This window comes from Falco rusticolus, chromosome 1, assembly GCF_015220075.1.
Source record: "Falco rusticolus isolate bFalRus1 chromosome 1, bFalRus1.pri, whole genome shotgun sequence".
In the NCBI taxonomy this organism is placed as follows: domain Eukaryota; kingdom Metazoa; phylum Chordata; class Aves; order Falconiformes; family Falconidae; genus Falco; species Falco rusticolus.
Genome location: NC_051187.1, coordinates 37,476,002 through 37,496,520, shown reverse-complemented (window position 1 = coordinate 37,496,520; position 20,519 = coordinate 37,476,002). Strand labels below are relative to the sequence as shown.

General features: G+C 42.1%; 1 protein-coding gene across 9 annotated transcripts in view; it reads right to left on the bottom strand.

Moving 5' to 3' along the window:
• The window catches only part of SFI1 (SFI1 centrin binding protein), a 31,968-nt gene extending 11,450 nt beyond the window's left edge, over positions 1–20,518 (bottom strand). Inside the window, exons 1-17 of one of the 9 annotated variants that reach the window (XM_037407202.1) lie at positions 20,417–20,518; positions 18,525–18,619; positions 17,953–18,150; positions 14,850–15,029; positions 13,741–13,812; positions 11,403–11,510; positions 10,999–11,093; positions 9,283–9,400; positions 8,907–9,009; positions 7,316–7,472; positions 6,406–6,567; positions 5,893–5,963; positions 4,709–4,801; positions 4,239–4,336; positions 1,562–1,643; positions 483–661; positions 169–244 (exon numbers count right to left, since the gene is read on the bottom strand). In XM_037407202.1, coding sequence (XP_037263099.1) covers positions 169–244; positions 483–661; positions 1,562–1,643; positions 4,239–4,336; positions 4,709–4,801; positions 5,893–5,963; positions 6,406–6,567; positions 7,316–7,472; positions 8,907–9,009; positions 9,283–9,400; positions 10,999–11,093; positions 11,403–11,510; positions 13,741–13,812; positions 14,850–15,029; positions 17,953–17,972 — 1,614 coding nt within the window. In that variant the 5' untranslated portion in view covers positions 17,973–18,150; positions 18,525–18,619; positions 20,417–20,518. Of the gene's footprint in view, positions 1–168; positions 245–482; positions 662–1,561; positions 1,644–4,238; positions 4,337–4,708; positions 4,802–5,892; positions 5,964–6,405; positions 6,568–7,315; positions 7,473–8,906; positions 9,010–9,282; positions 9,401–10,998; positions 11,094–11,402; positions 11,511–13,740; positions 13,813–14,849; positions 15,030–17,952; positions 18,151–18,524; positions 18,898–20,416 lie in introns of those variants that run through there. The other 8 variants (XM_037407032.1, XR_005107362.1, XM_037407520.1 and 5 more) reach the window with 8 other exon arrangements.
• Between the last annotated feature and the right edge of the window lies 1 nt (position 20,519).

The window sequence follows — 20,519 nt, the reverse complement described above, 5'->3', positions numbered from 1 at the left end:
CCTACACAATGCCTGTTCCACCCACACTGAACTGATTTTATCCACCTGGAAGAGAGCTTAGGAATGATTAGTGTTTAAAATAAACAATTTAATTTCTAGCCATATGGGCACAAGCAATCTGAACATAACAAAAAGGATTCAAGCTCTTTCCCATCTGTTAAATCTCACCTCCCTCCATTTGTTCCAAGTCTGCTGCAGACATTTTGAATCGTGAAATCTTAAGGCTTGCACCTCCTTGAGCCTCCTATAAGAAAAATAATTTAATTATCTCTTCTATAATGAATCCACATTACTGAACCCCTCTAGCACAGACCTGACTTCACACTTGCTACTTCCAGTAAGTCATTTACCGAAAGACAACCTAGTAGATTCCAAAGCACAATTAGGGAGTCAGAATCACTGTGAATTAAATCCTGCTTTGACAAAAGTAGGTCACCACAGGGCCAATCCAAATAATTCTCCCTTCTAAAAAAACTTCTTACTCTGTTTTTCTCTCCTGAGTATTTTGCTTCCACAGACAGAAAGCCTTTAGCAGCAGCAAGCTACTGTAGTGATCTCTTGCACAAACCAAGCCCTCTTGCTCCTCCAAACGTGCAGTGGTTCTTCTACGCCAGAAGCACCAGAAGCAACGCAATAGCTGCCTTTCAAAATGAAGCACAGCCTATAATGAAAGAAGGTGGCAATGAATTCATGACAGAGGCCAGTTAAAAACAACAGAAGACAATTCCTTAAAGCTGACATGCACAAAACTGTCCAGTGTTTGTTTTCCTCTTCCCACGTTGAGTAGCAACGGACATGTCAAAACACTTTTGCTGCAAGTTTATGTCAATGTGCTTTACAGATACCTATTCACATGTGGATGGAGAAACTGCTACCAGAAAACAGCAGGCCAAAGAGGGTAAAAATACAAATTGATAAGCAGCATGTGAAAGACTCCCAAGAACCGATAAGCTCCAGAAACCAGTCCTGTTGAACTCACAAGGACTGATAATCTCAGAACACCACGAGTCAACCATATCTGCACAAGGCCATCCACACACGCTACCATCAACTATGAGTTCTGTCACTCAGACCACACAAAAAGCAGCAGTAGATGCTTATATATAAAGACTACAGGATTATATATACATCTTAGGAAATGATCTCTAAAGGGACTTTATAGACACCAACCCAGAATCAATTAGTTTGTCAGTACAACCCTGCGCTTCTTAAATAGGTTCAGGTTGCCTCTTTATTACTGTTATTGTCTCAACCAGGTAACCATGAAACAGAGAGCATGAGAGAGAGCGCGCGCATTTGTGAGTGAGGGAATAAGTGAATGAACTGTGTGAATAGTTATCCTCTGGTAACAGCTCAGTTTTATTTATTAATAAACAGCCTAACTTCAAAAAGGTGAGTAAATATCAGCTGTTATCTGTTTCCCCTGACTTGATCCCCCACCAGGGACAAGGGAATTCACAATACCAAAGTCCATCTCATGCTAGCTCATGTTCACAGGCAGTGACTAAGAAATTATCCCCTCCATTTCCTAAGCAAGGCCAGGTAAAAGAGTTACATTTACCCTCTTCTCTCCCATTCGGTATTCTTGCTGCTTGCAGGTGTTCAGCAACCACATGTCAAATACCTGTCTCATCAACACCCTCCTGCAAGCAACAAGGAAGAATGTCAGCACAGGAAAGAATCCCCTCAGAACAGAGATTGGTTTTATGAATGACAAAAGACCAATCCATCTACAACTCAGTTACTTCACTTTTCATATCATGCAAGCCTTGTTTAGCAATGAGGCAGCTATATGTCCCCACTATTCTCTAGGTTAAAAAACCAAACAATTTGTCCCCTGAAATCTTACCCAGAGTATATGAGACCAGATTAATGAACTTTCTAAAGTTACCAGAACTCCCTGCTTTTATTCAGATAATTTGAAAGATTCGTCTGACTTCTGACCAATTAATTTTATTTATAAACACACACAAAGAAAAAAGTACATAATAACCCTTTATTTCTTCTCCACTGTAAACAGTCCACTCCCTCCTCCCTTGGAAATATTTTGAAAACCCTACTCTACTTTTGTTCTTAAAAACAAAGCAAACATCATGACAGGACCTGAAAAAAAGTTCTAACAACAAATAACAAAGAGCAGCGTGGTGTGATCTCAACACTGGAGATTCTACCAGAGCTTCGTTTATGAACAAGGTCAGGCTGCCCTCATTATCAAAGCTTATTTCTCTCTAGATGAAGATAATACTTTCTAGTTTGCCTCCTCCTCCCCAGGGATGCACAAGAATGCTCAAACAGTATCCCAAATGTGTTATTTATATTTGTGATTGAGCACCATACAACTCTCTCACAGAACGAGCATGCAGTAGAAGCATTCTAGTCCAGAAATCAGAGCTACAGCCTAGCAGAAACAGCACGCAGTTCAGACTACATCAGTTATTTCCAGAACTCAAGTCACGTGGGCACACTAATTACACTGTCAGCAAGCCTCAGCTCTTCTCGAGTCTAGAAAGGCCTAAAAAATATTTGGGATTCTTACCAGGTAATTTTCAGTAGGTAGCTGTTACAGCTCATTACAAGTTTATAGGTTGGTAAAAAACATGAGTTAACTAAGTCTTCCTGGAGGGTACTGGTAGTTGCCAGCAAGAGTGTCTTTGATCTGTAGACACTGACAAATCTCAGCTGATGGCTCTTCCAGCAACTGGGGCACTGACTTGTGAGACAGCACCTACACGCATCAGAGACCAACAGGAAAGCTGAGTTCTGGCAAGCTGCCATGAAAGTTTTACTTAGCTCTGGTTGGCAAGCAGCCCCAGACCTCTGAACCAGGAACACACTTCTTATAATTTGTTCTTTTGTGTTCAGGAAATAGGATTTCGTTTATACCCTTTCTAAAGAGAAAAGATTTCACAGAAAAAACATTCCTGACCCACGAAATCAAGGTATGGCTACAGAACCAACAAGAGCCTTCAAACCATCTGTTCACCCCTTCCCTGGTGAGACAGGCATACGTCACATTGCAGCACTTGCATGCTGCAACTCATCTTCACTACACCTCCTGAGTCACTGAGCCATTTCTCTCTCCTTGTCTCCAGAGGGTAAGCTAATGCACCACAGCTGCACTCTCACACCAGTTGGAAAAACTCTTAATTGCTTGCAGAAATGCAGGTGTCTCATTACTCAGCCTGCCCTCCAACCCTGTTTGTGAATCTCCCAAAAGCAAGCCAATATCCAAGGCAAAACAGATTTTCTGCAGCTTGCTTTCAACTGCAAAGCCAGATGACAGAAAGGTATGCATCTACAACACAGGGTATGACCATTCTCTGCCAACAAAAGATGCAAGGTCCCAAGTCTACCAGGAAAGAAGATTCAACGTTAGGAACCACTTTTTTCTCTCAGCTTACAAAGGAAAAAGTCTCCTAGGAAGGGACTCATTTTAAAAGCCTATTTCCAAACATATCATTTCCCAAGGAAAGCAAATTTTTTTGTTAGTATTCTAATACAGGAAATGGGAAATAGGTTTTAATAGCATCATAAATCACAACTCTACCTGGACAGTCAGCACTCCATCCCTGAATAAGAATACAAGCCCAGGCAAGGTCTTTAAGGCATCTCAAAAAAGACAAATACCCTTTTTTATCTCCTCTCTCAATCAGTATTTCCACCCGTCCACCCCCAATTTCCACAACGAACAAGTACACACTCTTGTAACTCCTGCGCATATCTGTGCCTCCATAATATGCCAGTAAAAGTAGTTAGTAAGATACATCATTACTCTGAGACAAAGGGTACTGGTTGAATTTTAAGAGATGATGAGAACCCACAGCATCCATTTAACAGAAAACCCAAGCACCTCTGAAGAAGAGAGATTCCCAGTAATTCCATACTGCAAACTTCGAGTTAACTCCCAGCAGTTGTAAAGGATTTCTTTTGGTGCAACTGAGGTTGTGAAACGTAACCAGTATCACCATTTTGAGTTCAGGTTCTTTTGTTCTTGTCCGTGCTCGTGCTGCAACCTACTGCTCTTACCAGTATGTAAGCAAGCCTCAGGTAGGCTTAACCGATTTCCCTCTCCCATTTCACAGAGAAGCAGATGCTTTTATATTTTATTTGAGTAATGAACAATTTGCAATTAGCATCAGCACAATAAACCCCCAAAGGTACTACCAGATTTTAAGAGAGAACCAAAAGGCCACAAATCCCACATTTGTATACATTTATATTGATATTTCCGTGCGTACCTATAACGAGCATGAGCCACTGACATTAAGGCTTGCTGCTCTTTTTCCTCCTTCTCTTCCAAACGAGACTTCCAACGATTCCAGAACTTCTGCAGCACCTGAAACAAAACAACAAAGACATGAAAAAATACAGGTATCAAGGCAGGAGAAGAATGTAAAGCAAGAAATTATTAAAAATCCGAATGGAACTGCATGCTGCAATGGTTGCCTCCTGCACTGCTTCATATACCAAACCTGTTTTATAACCTGCTATGAGTTTTTCTGGTAGAAGTCACCATAAACATAGAAAAACAGAAAACTAAAATAACATATCTAAGACTGACCGTTAACTTACACAAGACATTTACTGTGGCTATTAGTATTTAGGAACAAAGCTACTAAATTAACAAAGCATTTTGTAGGTAAAGTGGAAGCCAACAGGAAAGCTCAAGAAAAACTAATGCAAGAACAAAAAAAAAGGTAAAACTCACAGTAACTTGATGCTGACGGTATGACAGATTTTTTCTCATTTGCTGAAGACGAGTGTTCATGACATTCTGCCAAAGACCCTTAAATCCAAATTTCTGTAACAACAAGAAATGTACACAACTTTCATGCAATCCAAATCAGCAAACACGGCTAAGTTTAGAACTGGCTGCTGCTTACAGACAATTTATGTTTGACACTGCTCTTGCAACAGCAAAGATTTATGAACTTGTCAAAGCCATGCACCAATTCCCTCTCACAAACTGTCACTTCGCCAGCTAAAATAAAATTTCATTCCAATTTCCCAGGCTTTTATCGCGAGACACCTAACTCCTTATTCAGCTATCAACACGACTACCCAAGTCCATTCCCAATCTATCTTCTCCTCCAGTTCAAGGCTTGTAACTTGCTCCTTATCAAAAATAGAAGAGGTTCACTTCCCTTTTAGGTCTCCTCTGCGCAAGGTCTACAGTCCCACAATAGCTTGATTCAGGGATAAGAATGGTAAATAGCATATGAGAGCATCCTGCCTTAAAGCGCTCTTATAGTCACTGATGTTTTCAATCTATGATCCAAACAGGTTTATTGCCATTCTTTTGATAATTGGTATTGATCCACACTTGAAAATAATCTGTCTGAAAAAGCTGGAGCCTTGCTTGTGCCCACCTTTCAGACAGCCTTCAAGGATTTCTGTTTGATTTTGAGGGGTTTGGGGTTTTCTTTTGGAAGGGGTGTGTGTCTTGGGTTTTCTGGGGGCTGAGGAGTGGGGTGTTGGGTTTTTATTTTTTTGAAAAAGAGTAACTTAATTGCCCACATATGCAACAAGCTGTCTCTGGACTCATGTGAAAATAAATATATATGCATTACTACAGAGGGAAAAAAAAAAATACCAGGGAAAATGAAAGGGGAAAATGCAACCTCATGGTGAAATGGCCAGGGAACACGGTAGCCCAATACCATCGAGATTAATCTGGTAGTTCACCAGTTCCCCCATTTGGATTCAACTGGCAGATTCCAGCACAGGTGGAATTTAAAAACTTGATGCTCAATCCAAACTCACCACAGCAGAAAATGATGCATCCCCCACTTCATACCCACACCCCACCGTTACTATGAGGCACACTGCCAGTCAGAAGTATTTGAATGCTCTCCACAGCCTCTTCCACCTGATGTGTAATAGTGCTCTTACCAACAGATGACACTTGTAGTGTTTTTCAGCCAGCTCACACCGTTGAGTCTCTTCCACACACAGCACAACATCTATCAATGAGTTAAAGTATCTTTTGCACAGAAACATCCCTCCCGATATATGAACAACTTGGTCCCACAGAGGGGCACTAGATCTCCATCTAAATTTGCTTCAATATTTGAATTTCCAGCACTGTTACCTGCACAAGCCTTGATTACATTTAAGTTTTTAGATTTTGCTGGCTTATCACAACATTTCTGATACGCTGCTAAATAAGGAATTCCTTCCCAACCTTAAATTATCTTCTGCAGGCTCTTAGCTGTCAACAGGCTAGCATCCATAATTGCAACAGCTTTATTAATTGTTAGTATGGCCTTACATAGGCCTTTCTAATGATAAGATGTTTGTTGTCACCCACACCACTGCACAACATTCCTGCTTATTAATCAGGTCTTTCCCCTGCAGGAACACTTCTAACCTGTCCCTGCCAGGGACTAAACACAGACTGGATACAATGCTTCCAGTGTGCAAAGACTCTCCGTAAGGCAATCCTTGCTGCTAGCTTTTCCATGTCCTTTCGGTGTGCACGCAGTCTTCTCCTGCATTCCCATGACAGCCGCCAATCAGAGAAATACTGCCAGACTATCCTGCTTCGGTAATGCTCTTGGGCCAGCGCTAGGAAACAAACACACAAATTACTCACAATTTGTTCTGTTCTGGGCTCATTTATATCAGATGAGGCCATGACATTTAAGCCACTGGATGTGAAGTGACAGAAACTTTAACACTGAAAAATGGTAGTAGGAATTCACAGTAATGCTCAGCTATGGCCTATATTCTTCCTACTGATCACAAAGGCAGTTTTAAAGCAGTAACATACTGTACAGACTTAAAGGGAAGTTAAGACACTGTGTCACTCGTTCAACATACGCAAGCTTGCTAACATTTCAGCATATTCCTATTACCAGTTCCCAGATATCCAAGATGGATTCTTTTCCACTACCACTGATCAACAGGCAATTCACACAAATGTCTGAACTCATTCTAGTAACTCCAAGGGAAGAAACAAAAGAACTCGTGTAATAATCTTCACCATCCGGTGAGTTGTGATTTGTCTGACTATGAAGAAAATCCACACACAGATTGACTGATAATAGTCCTGAATACATTCTTCTCACAGATACCTCAGTCAGAATATAATATGCAACATGCAAGTTTTCATCGATGGAACTATATTTTCTTTTGAATCATACGTAAGGCAGGTCATCTTCCCTTAGCTAGCCAGGCTTGTAACAGTGTACAGGCCAAGCTGCATCTCTTCATATGTGACCAAGTAGAAACACTGCAGCATCTCCTAGAATAGAAATTTAAAAAAATCACTGTGCCCTAAGGGGTTGAGCCCTGTTCTCCCATTTTCACTCACCATTCTGAAGTTTCTTTGCTCTGTGGAAGTTTAAGTATCCCAGCCATGCTTCCATGCATCTCTTCAGTTCACAGTGCTGACGGTGAGTTACTGCCCTAGTCTCCTTCTGCTTGTCACGCTGGCTGTATAAATACAGCTCTCGCCACTGCAACCAAGCCTGACAGAACAAATGATGAGGGAGGTCAGTAAAGAGGAAAAAAACCAGACAAGATTAGGGAAACAGGACAAAGAAGAGAAGAGGAAGAACACACAGGCAATAAGAAATTCCACATGAGATCTGAAAGTGAAAGCCATGAGCAAAGAGGTTCCTCCTCACAAGGGGGAAAAAATACCAACTGACGAAACCAAACAAATGCCAAAGGAATGTCAGCATAGGAAAGGTGAAAGACAAATAATGCTGATATCAAATGTCCTTTTTCCTTTTTTTTTTTGGTACTTTCGCACTTTTTCCATTACAAGGCCAAAATAATACTTTTTGAACAAGAAGCCTTCTTTCAGACAGAGTATCTTCATACAAAAGAGAATCACATCTTGAGATGATTAAAAATTCCCAAATCACGAGTTAGCTCGTTGGTAGAACACTGGCCTCAAACAGGCAGTGTTGCCATCTTACAGCACAAGCTAAATTAAATGCCATCACCTGTTTTAACAAAATGGACAAAAAGCTACAGTTCCACCGAATGTTTTCACTTCAGCTAAGATGAACAATTTACCAAAGGAGCTGACAACCTCTCAACAATATGAAATGCTGGATTGTAGTTTCTTACCCCAAAATGGAGTTAAACACACTCACAGAAATTCATTAGGACATAAGAAATGTTGTCTTACAAAGAGGCACAGTGCTATCAAACAGCTGACCAGTGCTATCTTGTCTCCTAACAGGACAGTGGATTGGGCCTCTGTGGAGTTCAGCATTCTAGAGAGCTGGATACAACTACCCTTCATGCCCTGCTCAAAATACCACAGCTGCAAACTCACACACCTGTTTTCTTTTACCTCTTATTTACCCATGGTGAGTTTCTCTGGCAGAGAGCACTCTGTTACTTTCACTATCATCAGGCATTCTATAAGACAGTAATAATTCCTTTGGACAGTCTGCTTCCTAGCAAAAGTTAAGACATGGATCCAGTTTGCTTTGCCTAGATTTCTTGTAAATGTTTCCTGTAAAACAACTGTTTTGACCTTTTCCATAGAATCACAGAATATGTCAAGTTGGAAGGCACCCCTGAGAGATCAGACTCCCTGCTTGTCACAGGACTACTTAAAACTAAATTATATGACTAACAGCGTTGTGCAGACACTCCTTGAACTCTGACAGGCTTGGTGCCGTGACCACTTCCATGGGGTGCCTGTTCCAGTGATCAACCACCCTCTCAGCAGTGAAGAACCTTTTCCTGATGTCCAACCTGATCTTCCCCTAATGTAGCTTCATTCCATTTTCTCATGTCCTAATACATTCTTCCATCCTAAGTACTGCAATTTGTGAAGCAAATGAGCGTAAGACCTATTTTTTATTAATCTGCCACCTTAGTCACATGTGCATGTAACTTAAACATTAGAAATATTAGTAGCTGAAGCTCCTGGGACTTACTCGAAATTGCAGACTCTGGGCCCAATGCTGCAGAGCCAAAATATTCATTTTATGCCCAGTGCATTTCTGGTAGTGCCGTCTTCTCCACACTGCCCACGATATGCTGCCAAAACAATGTTACAGACATGTTCAAACACAGTTTCCGTAGTCTGATGGCCTAAGAAAACACCCTCCTCTCACTGGAAAAAGGTATTAAAAACAATCTTTTAAGCCCATGTCTATGGGCATACCAGAGGAATTCAGACACACATACACACGTCAGAAAGGAAAAAAAAAAAAAAAAAAAAAAAGAACATGGGACAAAGATAACAGAATGCCGCTAAAAACCATGAGCTTAGGGTCAGTGCCTCTGTGCCTGTTTCCACTCCATTCTTACCGCAAGCAGCTTCTTTCCCTGAATGCCAGCGCCACAGACTGCATCCCATGTTTTGTCCTTTGAACACCAACATAGACCAGCCAGTGTTGCCAGGTCCTGAGCAACTTTTGCTTCTTTGCTGTGCAAAACAAAAAAAATTACAGCATCTTAACTTCACGCAAGAACCTGGCATTTTTTAACCACTCAGTACCACCACCTGTCCCCCACCTCCAGTCCCCTCAACCCGCAGTGACACCTCGTGGGAAACCCTGAAACAACAGCCGCCACAGCTGCAGCCGCGACCATCCACCCTGGCTGAGGGTGTCACACTGACAAGAATCTGAAACGCTGACAGCATCATGCCACTTGTTCAGACCAGCGTGAATTATCAGACAATGGCATTGCTTTGTCTTCAGTGCTTACAGGGTATATCACTCTGTAACAATATCCAGCGTAACCACCTTATTGGGTAAGAATTACAGGATTTTCTTTCATTCCGTTTAAAAACCCCAAAAGTTCATGAGGTTCAGCAGCAGCTTTTCAAGAGTTATTCTCTATTAAAAGCAGAGAAATCAACCAGAAACAAGTCAAGTTTATTTAGCAGGCTGGTCATGCAGCTAAAAGCAGAAGTGGTGTCACAAATTCCAGTTTACCACTTTATGCAGTGCACTGCACTTTCTCCTCACAACAGTCTGGCTTGTCAGAACTGACACTATTGAAGCAAAGTTATTAGAAAAAACATCATCAATTTTATGCTGCTCCACACTTCCACTAAAATAAAACCTTTTTCTTTTAAACACAAATTTCCTTGTGAACTGGTGAATCAAGTATTAACCCACCTTAAAACAGGTCACTTTTCTATTTTTTTGCCTAAGTAACACACAGCTGCTTCTCTTAAGTATTCTGGCCTCACTCAGTAAGAAAGGAAACCTAGACAGCCTATCCATTTGTTTCCAAAGGTGCCAGTCTATGTAATATTCTGAGGCTACGTTCATATAAAAAAAAGAGAGAGTTAACTTATTTTGCAAATCAGCACAGAACAAAACCACGCTATCATCTTTAAAAGAGGGGTCATCCTCCCCTTCTGGGAAACATACTCCCTGAAACCAAAGGAAGTTGGAACCAATACAGGCAACTTCATCAGGAGGACAAATCCATTGCAGAACAAAAATTAAGACAATATACACAACAAGACAAAGTACACTTCGAAAGCTTGGGCTTCTTTTCAGTTGCAAGACACAAGATGGAAGGAATAGTGAATACAAATAAAATATGTGCAGTTAATACCACAATAAATCATTATCTCATTTTAACAGCCATAGTTGGTAAAGAATTCCAATAACATATTCTATCAAAAAAAAAAAAATATTTGAACACATATTGTGATAAAGTAAAAAAAAACCGAAACAGATCAACCAACACATCAAACAAACCACCACCCCCAACCAAACCACCCATTCAAAAACAAACACCACAATCCAGAGCAGATGGAGAGGCCCTTAAGCTTATTCACTGGGATCCCTAAATAACTATATAGCTACACAGTAGTGCATCAAACGGAAAACCCCTGCCAGCTTTAGACAGACAACCATCTGTACCTAAAAGCATGACACTTCTGTAGGGTGGGGGAGAGGTCAACGTGCAAATATGTACAAAGGACAGAGATTCTGTGCAAATATTTCCCATGGAAACTCCCATCTCAATATAAGCCCAAATAAAAGTAGTTACTTCACTTACCATGAGACTCTGCAACACAGTATTTGCTCCTCTTTCCTTGTTGCCGGCACACATAGGCTCTCCAAGCCTTGAATATCAAATTATACAGTAAATGCCTGAAAAATTAAGAAAGGTGCCATTCAGTAAAATAGCTACCAAGGCCTAGAGGTAGGATTCTTTCAAGTTCAGTTCCACTCTAAAGATATGTTGGATAAAAAATTTTTTACTTCATCCTAAGACAACAGCAAGCAAATATTAAAAAAAAGGGGGAAGAAAAATATGAAAATAAGCGATGAAGACATTGCTCTTGGCCTAGAGGTCCTGTTGATATTACTTGCTTACTGGTATTAAGAACTCCTTCAGAACCTAAAGAAAATTTCTCATACTTTTATATACGCACAATAATAGGAAGTAATTTCACAAACCTGTAATGGCTGTCTGCCCTGAGGCTGAGCTTCCTTTCCCTGCAAACAGTCCACCACTCCTTCCACTCTCCAAAAGTTTTTTGAAGAATCTTCTGGTCATACAAGCATCTAAACAGTCAAAAGATTTGGACATGCGAGACTTCATACAGGTTAGGTTTCCAGGTGGACCACAAATCAGTTTTAATGAAGATTATGCTACCTCTTTTCCAGTCTTGTCTGATTAGCCTAACAGCATCTAATTGCATTTAAAAACCACTAACCAACTATGATGCTTTATTCCAAGACTCCGTGAAGTATGACAAGAAGCAATCACCTTACTGACTATAAACACTTCACATAATGTCAAGGAAGGAAAGACAGATGTTGTTAACGGACTTGCCAAATCCCAAAGTGACAGCTGACTTTAAACCTATGAATAACTCACATCTTTCATCCTCAGTTCTGTGTTTTACTCAAACAGCACAGCTGATAATGATACATGTATTTTCCTTGCTAATTTTTTCTTTGTTATTTTAACAGAAAATGTTTTCTGTATAGAAAAAATACAAAAGCTACTTCAGATTTTATAATGCTTTGATATTTCCATTGTGTTCTTAGAAACAGCATGCTGATTTGAAGTCATGCCAGATTTAAAATCTTCCCAAAGAACACTTAAATAGGCTTAAGAACTCCTTCAGCTAGTTGTACATCATCTACACTAATAACAAAGCTGTTCATCTGCTCATGTACCTTCTCCATCCAATGGATGCTAAGCCATGCACAAAATAGATTCACAAATCACGTATGACCTTCAAATTCTTTAACCTCAGTAGAACAGTCTCTGCTTTTACACTCATATTTAATTATCACATACCTGACCAGGTAATAAGTGATGCCACTTTTCAACTGAATTGTGAAGAACTAAAATTTCAAATATAGGAAGGTCTACATGAGGGAATTGGGCTTTTGATCTCCTAATTAAAAAGGATGGTCATAATCTATTATTTCAAGCAAATAACTTTTCTTTTCCATTTTAAAATATTCTCTCAAACATTTTTCCATGTGTTCAAGATGACCTGGGTAGCAGCCTAAGAACCAGAAACATCAGCTAGAGTACGAATACTTTCAAAAAATTTCTCATCTCTTTGTGTTTGTGAAGGACAGAAGGAAAATAGAAGGACCCATGAAAACAAACAAAAAGCACACAAGCCCAGATGCACAACCTTTAATCACAACTATCCCACTAGCTTAATGAAATTGGTCACGTCTAATAACAACAGGATTAGGCCCAGAATCCCTAGAGGTCCCTCAGTGAAACCATATGAATCCTCTCACAAGTGGCAATTCATAGCTACCTACCCCAAGCCAAGTTGCTAAGTCATTCCAAGCACTCACGCAGAAAAGGAAAAAAAAAAAAGAAAAAGAAAAAAGAAATGAACTATACATTTTTTTCTGAATTTGGTGCATTAACAGAACATTGCAAATAAAAGCTACAGAGAACTGGGGACTCTTAAATCTAAAAAGGCAATTATTATGTTCCTTGCTGAATGTATTTCCATTCATGCTCCTAAAAAAAATAAAATAATCATTGTCCTGAATTTACACACAGCCAAAGTAATACAAATTCAGTATATGGGACAGCAAGAACAGTAAGGTTCACATGACAACTTCCATTTACCAACTAAGGCAGACAGTCAGAATATATTTGATACAGTACAATGAAACTGGATAACCACGGTCCTGATCTTATTCTGACTGTAACAAAGGCAGGTCTTCCCACTGGGAACTGCTTCAGTTCCCATGGGTGTGGTCAAACAAAAAACAACATGCAAATTAAAGCAAAACAAGAAAAGGGTATCTAAGTTGGTTTCTCAGTAGCTGACAGAACACTGACAACAGAAACTAATTACCTGCCACAGGTATTTCAAAGTCAGACAGATACAAAGCATATATAGATAAATGTTAAGAACCACAGTGCAAACAGTAAAATAAACTGATTTTCAAGATATACATATATATAAATTCAACAAATTGTTAAATTTAAAGCAGGTATCACAATCATACCCCATCATTTATATGCACATACAGCTCAACTTCAAGGCAACCACAATGCTCATGAATTTAGTGAAAGTTTAACCACGATTATTAAAAACAAACAAAAAGCAGAAGCAAGAAAGGTATTCTAAGGAAACCTTCAAGCAATCTCAAAAGACATCCAAACATTTTCTTGGCTACCAGTGCTCTTTTAGCCCAACGATACAGCACTAAATCATACTAAAAAAAAAAACCAAAAAACCAACAAAAACCCAAACCCCACAACCCACAATACCCCCCCCTTGATTTCTGTCATTTTATCTACCTCGCTCTGGAAGGGAGAATTTGTCCAAATGTCTTTTTTGCCCACAGACAGAAGAATTTCCTTGCTAGATATCTGGAATATAAGGAAAGGTTAGTTGCCTTTGTATTCTTCCTCTGTTAATCCCCAGGCAGCAGTAAAAACAGGAACATCTATGCCAGTGTAATGAAACTACGGATCTGGTTTTCAGAGATCAATGCATATAAGAAATATTTACACCATGAAAGTAGCACCTTTAAGAGGACTATTCAGCAAGCATAAAGAGAGGCTCAAGCATCACTGCAAGACTTGAACTGCAAACCAAGGCAGCTAAAATGTCTTCCAGGCAGCCCACTTACACCCTGTGATGTGTGTAATGAGCAGGCTGGTGATTAACTGGGGAGCCTTTTTGTGATTTCGAAGCAGTAACATCACTCCCCCTGAAGTCAACCAGCTGAGTCAGACTTGCTTCCAGACTACTTGAGCCAATTTAATGTTTACCCTGCCTGAAACCAGCAGATCTTCCTTCTGCTTACCTCCCTCCACAGCAACTCTGCTTTTCAGCAAGCTTTTCCTAGTACCAGTTCAACTCGGATTGTGATACAAACACCCTTCCCCCCCCCCCCTTTTTTTTTTCTAAAGGATTTAAGAGTTAATTGCCACACAGAAGGCCCCACTAAGCACCAAAGACATCATAAGGTAATTAAAACACATTTGAACAGGGCCTCCATCTTCCAGCAAGTCTGAGTTGCTAGATCAGCTCCCCTTGTTCAACAAATATTAAGCTTTTAATCTCTGAACAATTATCATCCCATCTTTCTCAAGATTCCCTTCAACAAACTGAAGTAAAGAAACACAAGAGGAGGGCAAGACTAAATCATTATACCTGGAAGCCCCCACCAAAACACACTGTGAAATAGCCATTCTTTAATTCTACATTAGAAAATCAAAGATGTAGGAAATCTGACTGTGCCAATGCATGTCTTCAAGTTACCCTAAGACATCTTCAGAACTGTCTGGCATGCCTGTGAATAAAACCCTTTGTCTTAGACTGCACTTGCACTACTAAAACCAGATTTCTTTCAGTCTGATCCCCCTACTCCATCCAGTGAAAACTGTTTGGTACTTATCACCTGATTTGGAATTCTTTTAACCTTTTTCTTTGATGCCAGCTGTACGCAACTTGATCCAGATTCTCATGACCTCTGTCCTGAAATTGATGTCTGTCAGGCTGGGGAGCAAGACATTGCCCACTTGCTTCCACTGGATGCCTAAGTAGTTGTTGGATTTCATGCACCTTCAGAGATTTTGAACTTAAAAGGAAAGAAGAAATGTTTTGTGTAAAACTACATGAACTGCAAAGAAGTGGCATTACTTCAATAAATTCATCTATAACAAAGGTATACATTCACATACAGAAGTTAACAGGTACAAAATGTTAACACACGTTTATTGACTCTTTATCAGGCATTTTTCACTACCTGGAATTCTAAAATCGTTTCCCCAAGACAAGCATGAAGACACATTTCAGTGCAATCATGTCACAGGCAATTCCCTTCTCCTCTGAAGCTGAAATGAAAAAGCACTAAAACACATTTGTGCGTCCCCTCCCGTGTGTGTCCATACAGTGTGCCTTTATGGAAAGGATTTAAACGTGGGTTTCTATCTTTTATTCTCCAACATATCAAGTATTCTGTCTACTGTTGAAAAATTCTCTTGAGGACCAGGGAACTGAAGCAAGAATTTCCCATTTTAACATGAAATGCACTTACGTACACAGTTCTTTTACAAAGAACTCTTTCCTAGTTTTACTCATATTTTAACTAAATGTGTTTCTTTAAAAAAACCTAAAAATCTTTTCCTGATTTTACATACTCATCATTAAAAAGTAAAATTATTTTTCCATCATAGTTTACTTTCACATGTAGATACGATCTGAAAAATAACAAGTATGCTCTTATGAATTTTGGGTATTTTGTCTCAGTAGTTTTCTGAAAACAAGAATGATGAAAAAAAAATATCTAACCAGATAAAACTAGCTGAACCAGTTGTATTAAAGCATCTTTCCCAAAACAAATACTGCCACCAACCTGAAAATTTGCACATTAGAACCACAAATACATTCCTGAACGCCATAATGGGCAACAGAAGAGGATAGTCTGAAGTCTCACCCTAATAATCACCTGAACAGAGCTAGGGAAAACATGGCTGCAGCCAGAAAAAAAATGTTGGTTCCACAAAGTTAATGGAACAATCCATACCATTAGTTTCAGGAGTACAGCTAAATAACTGCTCACAGAACTAACACCAATAAGGGGGGGGGGGGGGGCAACCCAACAAAACCAAAACCCACCCACAAAAAAAATCTTTTAGGAAGAAATACTGTATTTTTTGCTTGTTCCACTAAGTTGCAAGGAGCTAAAACAAAGCTGATGAAACAAGACCTATATTCTGTGTGTGAAAGAAATTCTTGTTCTGTAAAATATTATTTGAATTTTTTCTGAAAGAGGTGGGCCCCATCAAGCAGACAAAATAATTCTGTTCACATCAAGATGTACACTTAAGGTAACTGGATGCACTTTTGAAGGAGTTTCAGGCACTTTTAAATTTATGCAAAATAGCTTTCAGCATGAGTTCGCATACATGTCTATTAGGGCCAATTCCTTTTAAAACCATCTAATCTGCTCCAACGGTAAACCTGGTCTGACCATATCCAGTGACAACATAAGGCAAAGTAGTCAAAAAAATCAAGCTTGGGTAGAACATGTAAAAGTTTTGTAGTAAAGTCTAAAGCATGTGAATACTTCATGATTTTCCAACATAAGTAATTTTTAACAGATTATTCCCAAATTCAGAACACTGGATGTGCTCCACATATTTAGTGATGACAGCCCACATCCACAAAAATTCATGGCAAGTAACCACGAAAAATAAGAGTCAAAGAGGGATCATTTCTCCCTTAGTGAAGTCAGGAAATAGAGGCATGGGAAGAGTAAGAGACTTAACACCATGCAATAAATCTGTGGTGGGGCCAACAACTATATCCAAATATCTTACATTTCAGTCTAATACCTCAAGTTCAAGAACATCTTTTTTATACTTGAATGTTATTGTTACAGATTTATTAATGGTTAGAATTAATTAACTTTATTTGATTTTCATTTTAATAGAAATATAGAGAAATAAGAAATATATTTTAATGAAACTAGTAGTTGCACAACAAAAGCTGCTATGAAATCCTCTGTACAGCCCTGTACCAAGGCCAAGAACTGAGTGCAACCGAATGAAACAACTTGTAGTTACCTGCCAAGAAATCGTGAACTTTATTAATTGATATAAAGAAATTGTATGGAATAGGGATAACTTAAGTGTAAATATATTTACTCAAAGAATGTAGGTATAGTAATTAGGTCATGTAACCATAGTTTGAAAGAAATAATGAAATAACTAATGAAAGAAGGAGTCTTTCTCTAACTTTCTCTAACAAGGGGCCTGTTTATAAGTTATCTAGAGGGAGCGACTAAAAGAAACAAGCCGAAGAAACAGATGGTCGACAAGGACATAAATTAGCTCAGACTGATAAGAACACTGCAAACTTACAAGACCATCACATACCAGCCAAAAGGTGAAAAGTACACCATGAGGAAGACCTACGGCCTTCCTCCCAAAGACCCCTGCCCACAATTCTTGGAAGAATTTGCACGAAGGACTGATAAGCAAATTAACATACAAAGTGAGAGTATGTCAATGATTTTCAGGGAATACGATGTTTATGCATGAATACTTAATGAATATGTATGAATAACTTATATATGAGGTGTATGATTTTGAAGCTTGGTGTGCATTGACCATGAGAGGACTCACTCACGCACCCGGCCGTCAATAAAGAAGTGTCTGCTTATCTACATCACATTGGTGTTGGTAAGTTTTTCATTCCGAGATTTCAGTAACATTATGATAATGTAAAACCCCATAAAGTTGTATTTCCTGATGGTTTTAGGGGTAGGGGTGGTGTGTGTGTTTGTTGGGATTTTTTGTTTTCTTTTTAAGAGTACTTCCCTAAAATAATGTTCTGTAATGTTGTTTCCTTAATAATATTCCATAGAGACTGATAAGCCCTCACATAAGAACAACTAAACTTTATTCTGTCTCACAGAATGCCCAAGATACCATAATTTTAAAAAAAACAAATTGCAGCTGAGGTCTTTAACAAGGTAGCATCTTACTATTGCTTACCTGCTTCTGGATTTCTCCATTTTGCTATAGTTCCAAGTCTGTAGCGAACACACGGACTCTCTGCACTGCAATGTTGTATACTAGCTTTGGACAATGCATAAATTGGTTCCTGTTATATGTGATGAATCCATCAAATGGATCTATGCTAAACGCAGTCTGTGTCTTGATAAACAATCACAGGAACTCCACTCAGTCGACCTGCATACAAACAGCATAATGTAATTCTAGATGTTTAATGTGAAAAGCACCTGTCTGCACATGACCTTGCTGACCTGGATGATACCGGGCTAACATAACCTATTGGTAATAAAGTCATAACTGTTTGAATCCTAAGGTGGTAACTATGCCTACCTAAATAAAACTGTGCTAGAAAGATGCCATAAAAAGGAAATTAGCCTAAGTTCCCCTATTTAGAAATAAATTAATAATCAAGATTGACAAAATTGGTACCTAATCAAACTGACTCCTTTTCACCTTTTTTAACTACTAAGCTTCTCTCCCTTCATAAGCACAAGGAAATAAAGCAAGCAATTAATTCCAGCGGTATCTTCTGTATGTACAGAACCTCCCACCTGCCAAAGGTCTCAGGGAGAGGAAGACTCGGGGAAAGCACCTGGAATTACGAGCTGAAGTCTCCTCACAAGTGCGAGATCCAAACCGGACACTCCTGTAAGCAAGGTTTAAAGTGTAAAAAACAAAAAAAACCAAGCCAAACTAAACGTACTGCAGTCTGAGTTTCCCTGCACGTAATGCCTTTCAGCAGAGAACTGCAATCTGAACACTCATTGTGCTTGTAGACAAACGCTGCGGGGCCACAGGCTGGTGCTCTGAGGCCCTGCCCTACGGCCTGGGGGCCAGGGCCGCCCCCCCGCCTCACAACGCGGGGTCCGGCCGCCCCGCTGAGGGCGGGAGGGCCCCGCCGCCTCCCGCCCGGCCCGGCCCGGCTGGGCCCCGGCAGACCGCCCGGGGCACCGGCCCTCGGGGCGGCCCCACAGCGCCTGACCGGCGCCGGAGAACAGCAGCAGGACCCCGGGAACTCTGCCCACCCCACCTCAGACGACGCCACCCCCCCAGCTGAGGCCGCGGCTCTCAGCGAGGCCCGCTCGCCGCCCGCCCGCCAAGCCCCGCCCACCGCCACCAAGAGGGCCAGGCGCGCTGCCCGCCCCCCTCGGCGTCGCCGCCACAGCGTCCCCCTGCGGCTCGGAGGGCTGCGGCGCGGCGGGAGCGCTGCCCGGGCCGGGGCTACGCGGAGCCCGTGCCTGCGGGCTGCCCGCCCGCCGGGACAGATGGGTACCGGCTTCAGGCACAAACGGCCGTCCCGGGCCGCGGGAACGGGGCTGCCTGTGCTCTGGTGCTGAACCGCGTGCGGGGGCAGAGCAACGAGCGCTTTGCCATTGCTGGGCCATCCGGCTCTGCCGCTGCCAGTACCGCGGGGCCGGCGTCTGGGAAAACCATGCGCCTTTAGGAGCCAACAAAACTACTTCAGCTCGCAGTAGCGATGCGTGCGGAAGCTACTGCGAGACACACCGCTATGCCGGACCTTTCAGAGACAGTGCCCACAGCACCTGGCAAGGCCACTGGCTGCTACCGAGTCCTGCTGTGTACCTGTCTGAAAAGCCAACCTGCCAGGAGAAACCTCCCAACAGCGACAGTGCTGTCCCACTTACAACACAGCACTTTGTAATTTAAGAAAGGGGAGAAACGTTTCTGTTTTTCTTCTACAGGTAACTAGTTTTTAATGCAGGCAGAGGCTCACTGAAGGGCAGGGCAGGACCACTGCACCCCTGCTCCCAGCAGTGCTACCCCCAGGCCGCCACGGCCTCGGCGGGGACTTTGAGGTGGCAGGGCAGTGGGCACGGTAGGCGAACGCAGCCAGTCGCCCCGCTCTCTAAACAAATGCCTTAAACTGATTTCAAAACCGATGTCTGCTCCTTAAATTTATCAGGTGCCTCGGAGCAAGCGGTTCCACTGGCCACGGTACCGTGCGTCCCGCCAACTTCCATTTTGACACCAGACTGATAAACGGGCGTTTCAAATCACACCAGCCCGAGGGGGCAGCCTGCGAGGGGCACCGGCGTCTCACGCTGGGTGCCCGCTGGCACCTCAGCACGGCTGGCGGCAGCGGAGGCCCCGCCGGACCCCCCGCCGCGGGGCCAGGCCGCACAGGCGGCGACACCCGGGCCTCCCCTCAGCCGGGGAACGGCACCAGGCGGCAGGAGCCCGGCGGGCGCCCTAAGGGCGCTGTCAGCCGCCCGCCATCACCGCCAGGCCCGGCCTGAAGCGCTGAGGGGGCCGCGCTCGCCCCGCCGCTTCCCGCCCTTCTCCCCGCCCGGCCCCGCCGCCCCCCGGTGCCCCGCCGCCGGCACATGGCGCGCACCGCGTCCCGGCGGCCGCCTCCCCCGCAGGGCTGCCCGCCCAGAGTGCCTGCGGGGCCCTCGGGGCACCCCGGCTTGCCCTCACCCACCGCGGCGCTCGCAGCGTGAGGCGACGGTCCGGCGGGCCCGCCCGCCACCGGGGACACACGGCCCGGGGAGGGGGGAGCGCGGCCCCGGCGCCGCTCCCGGTCA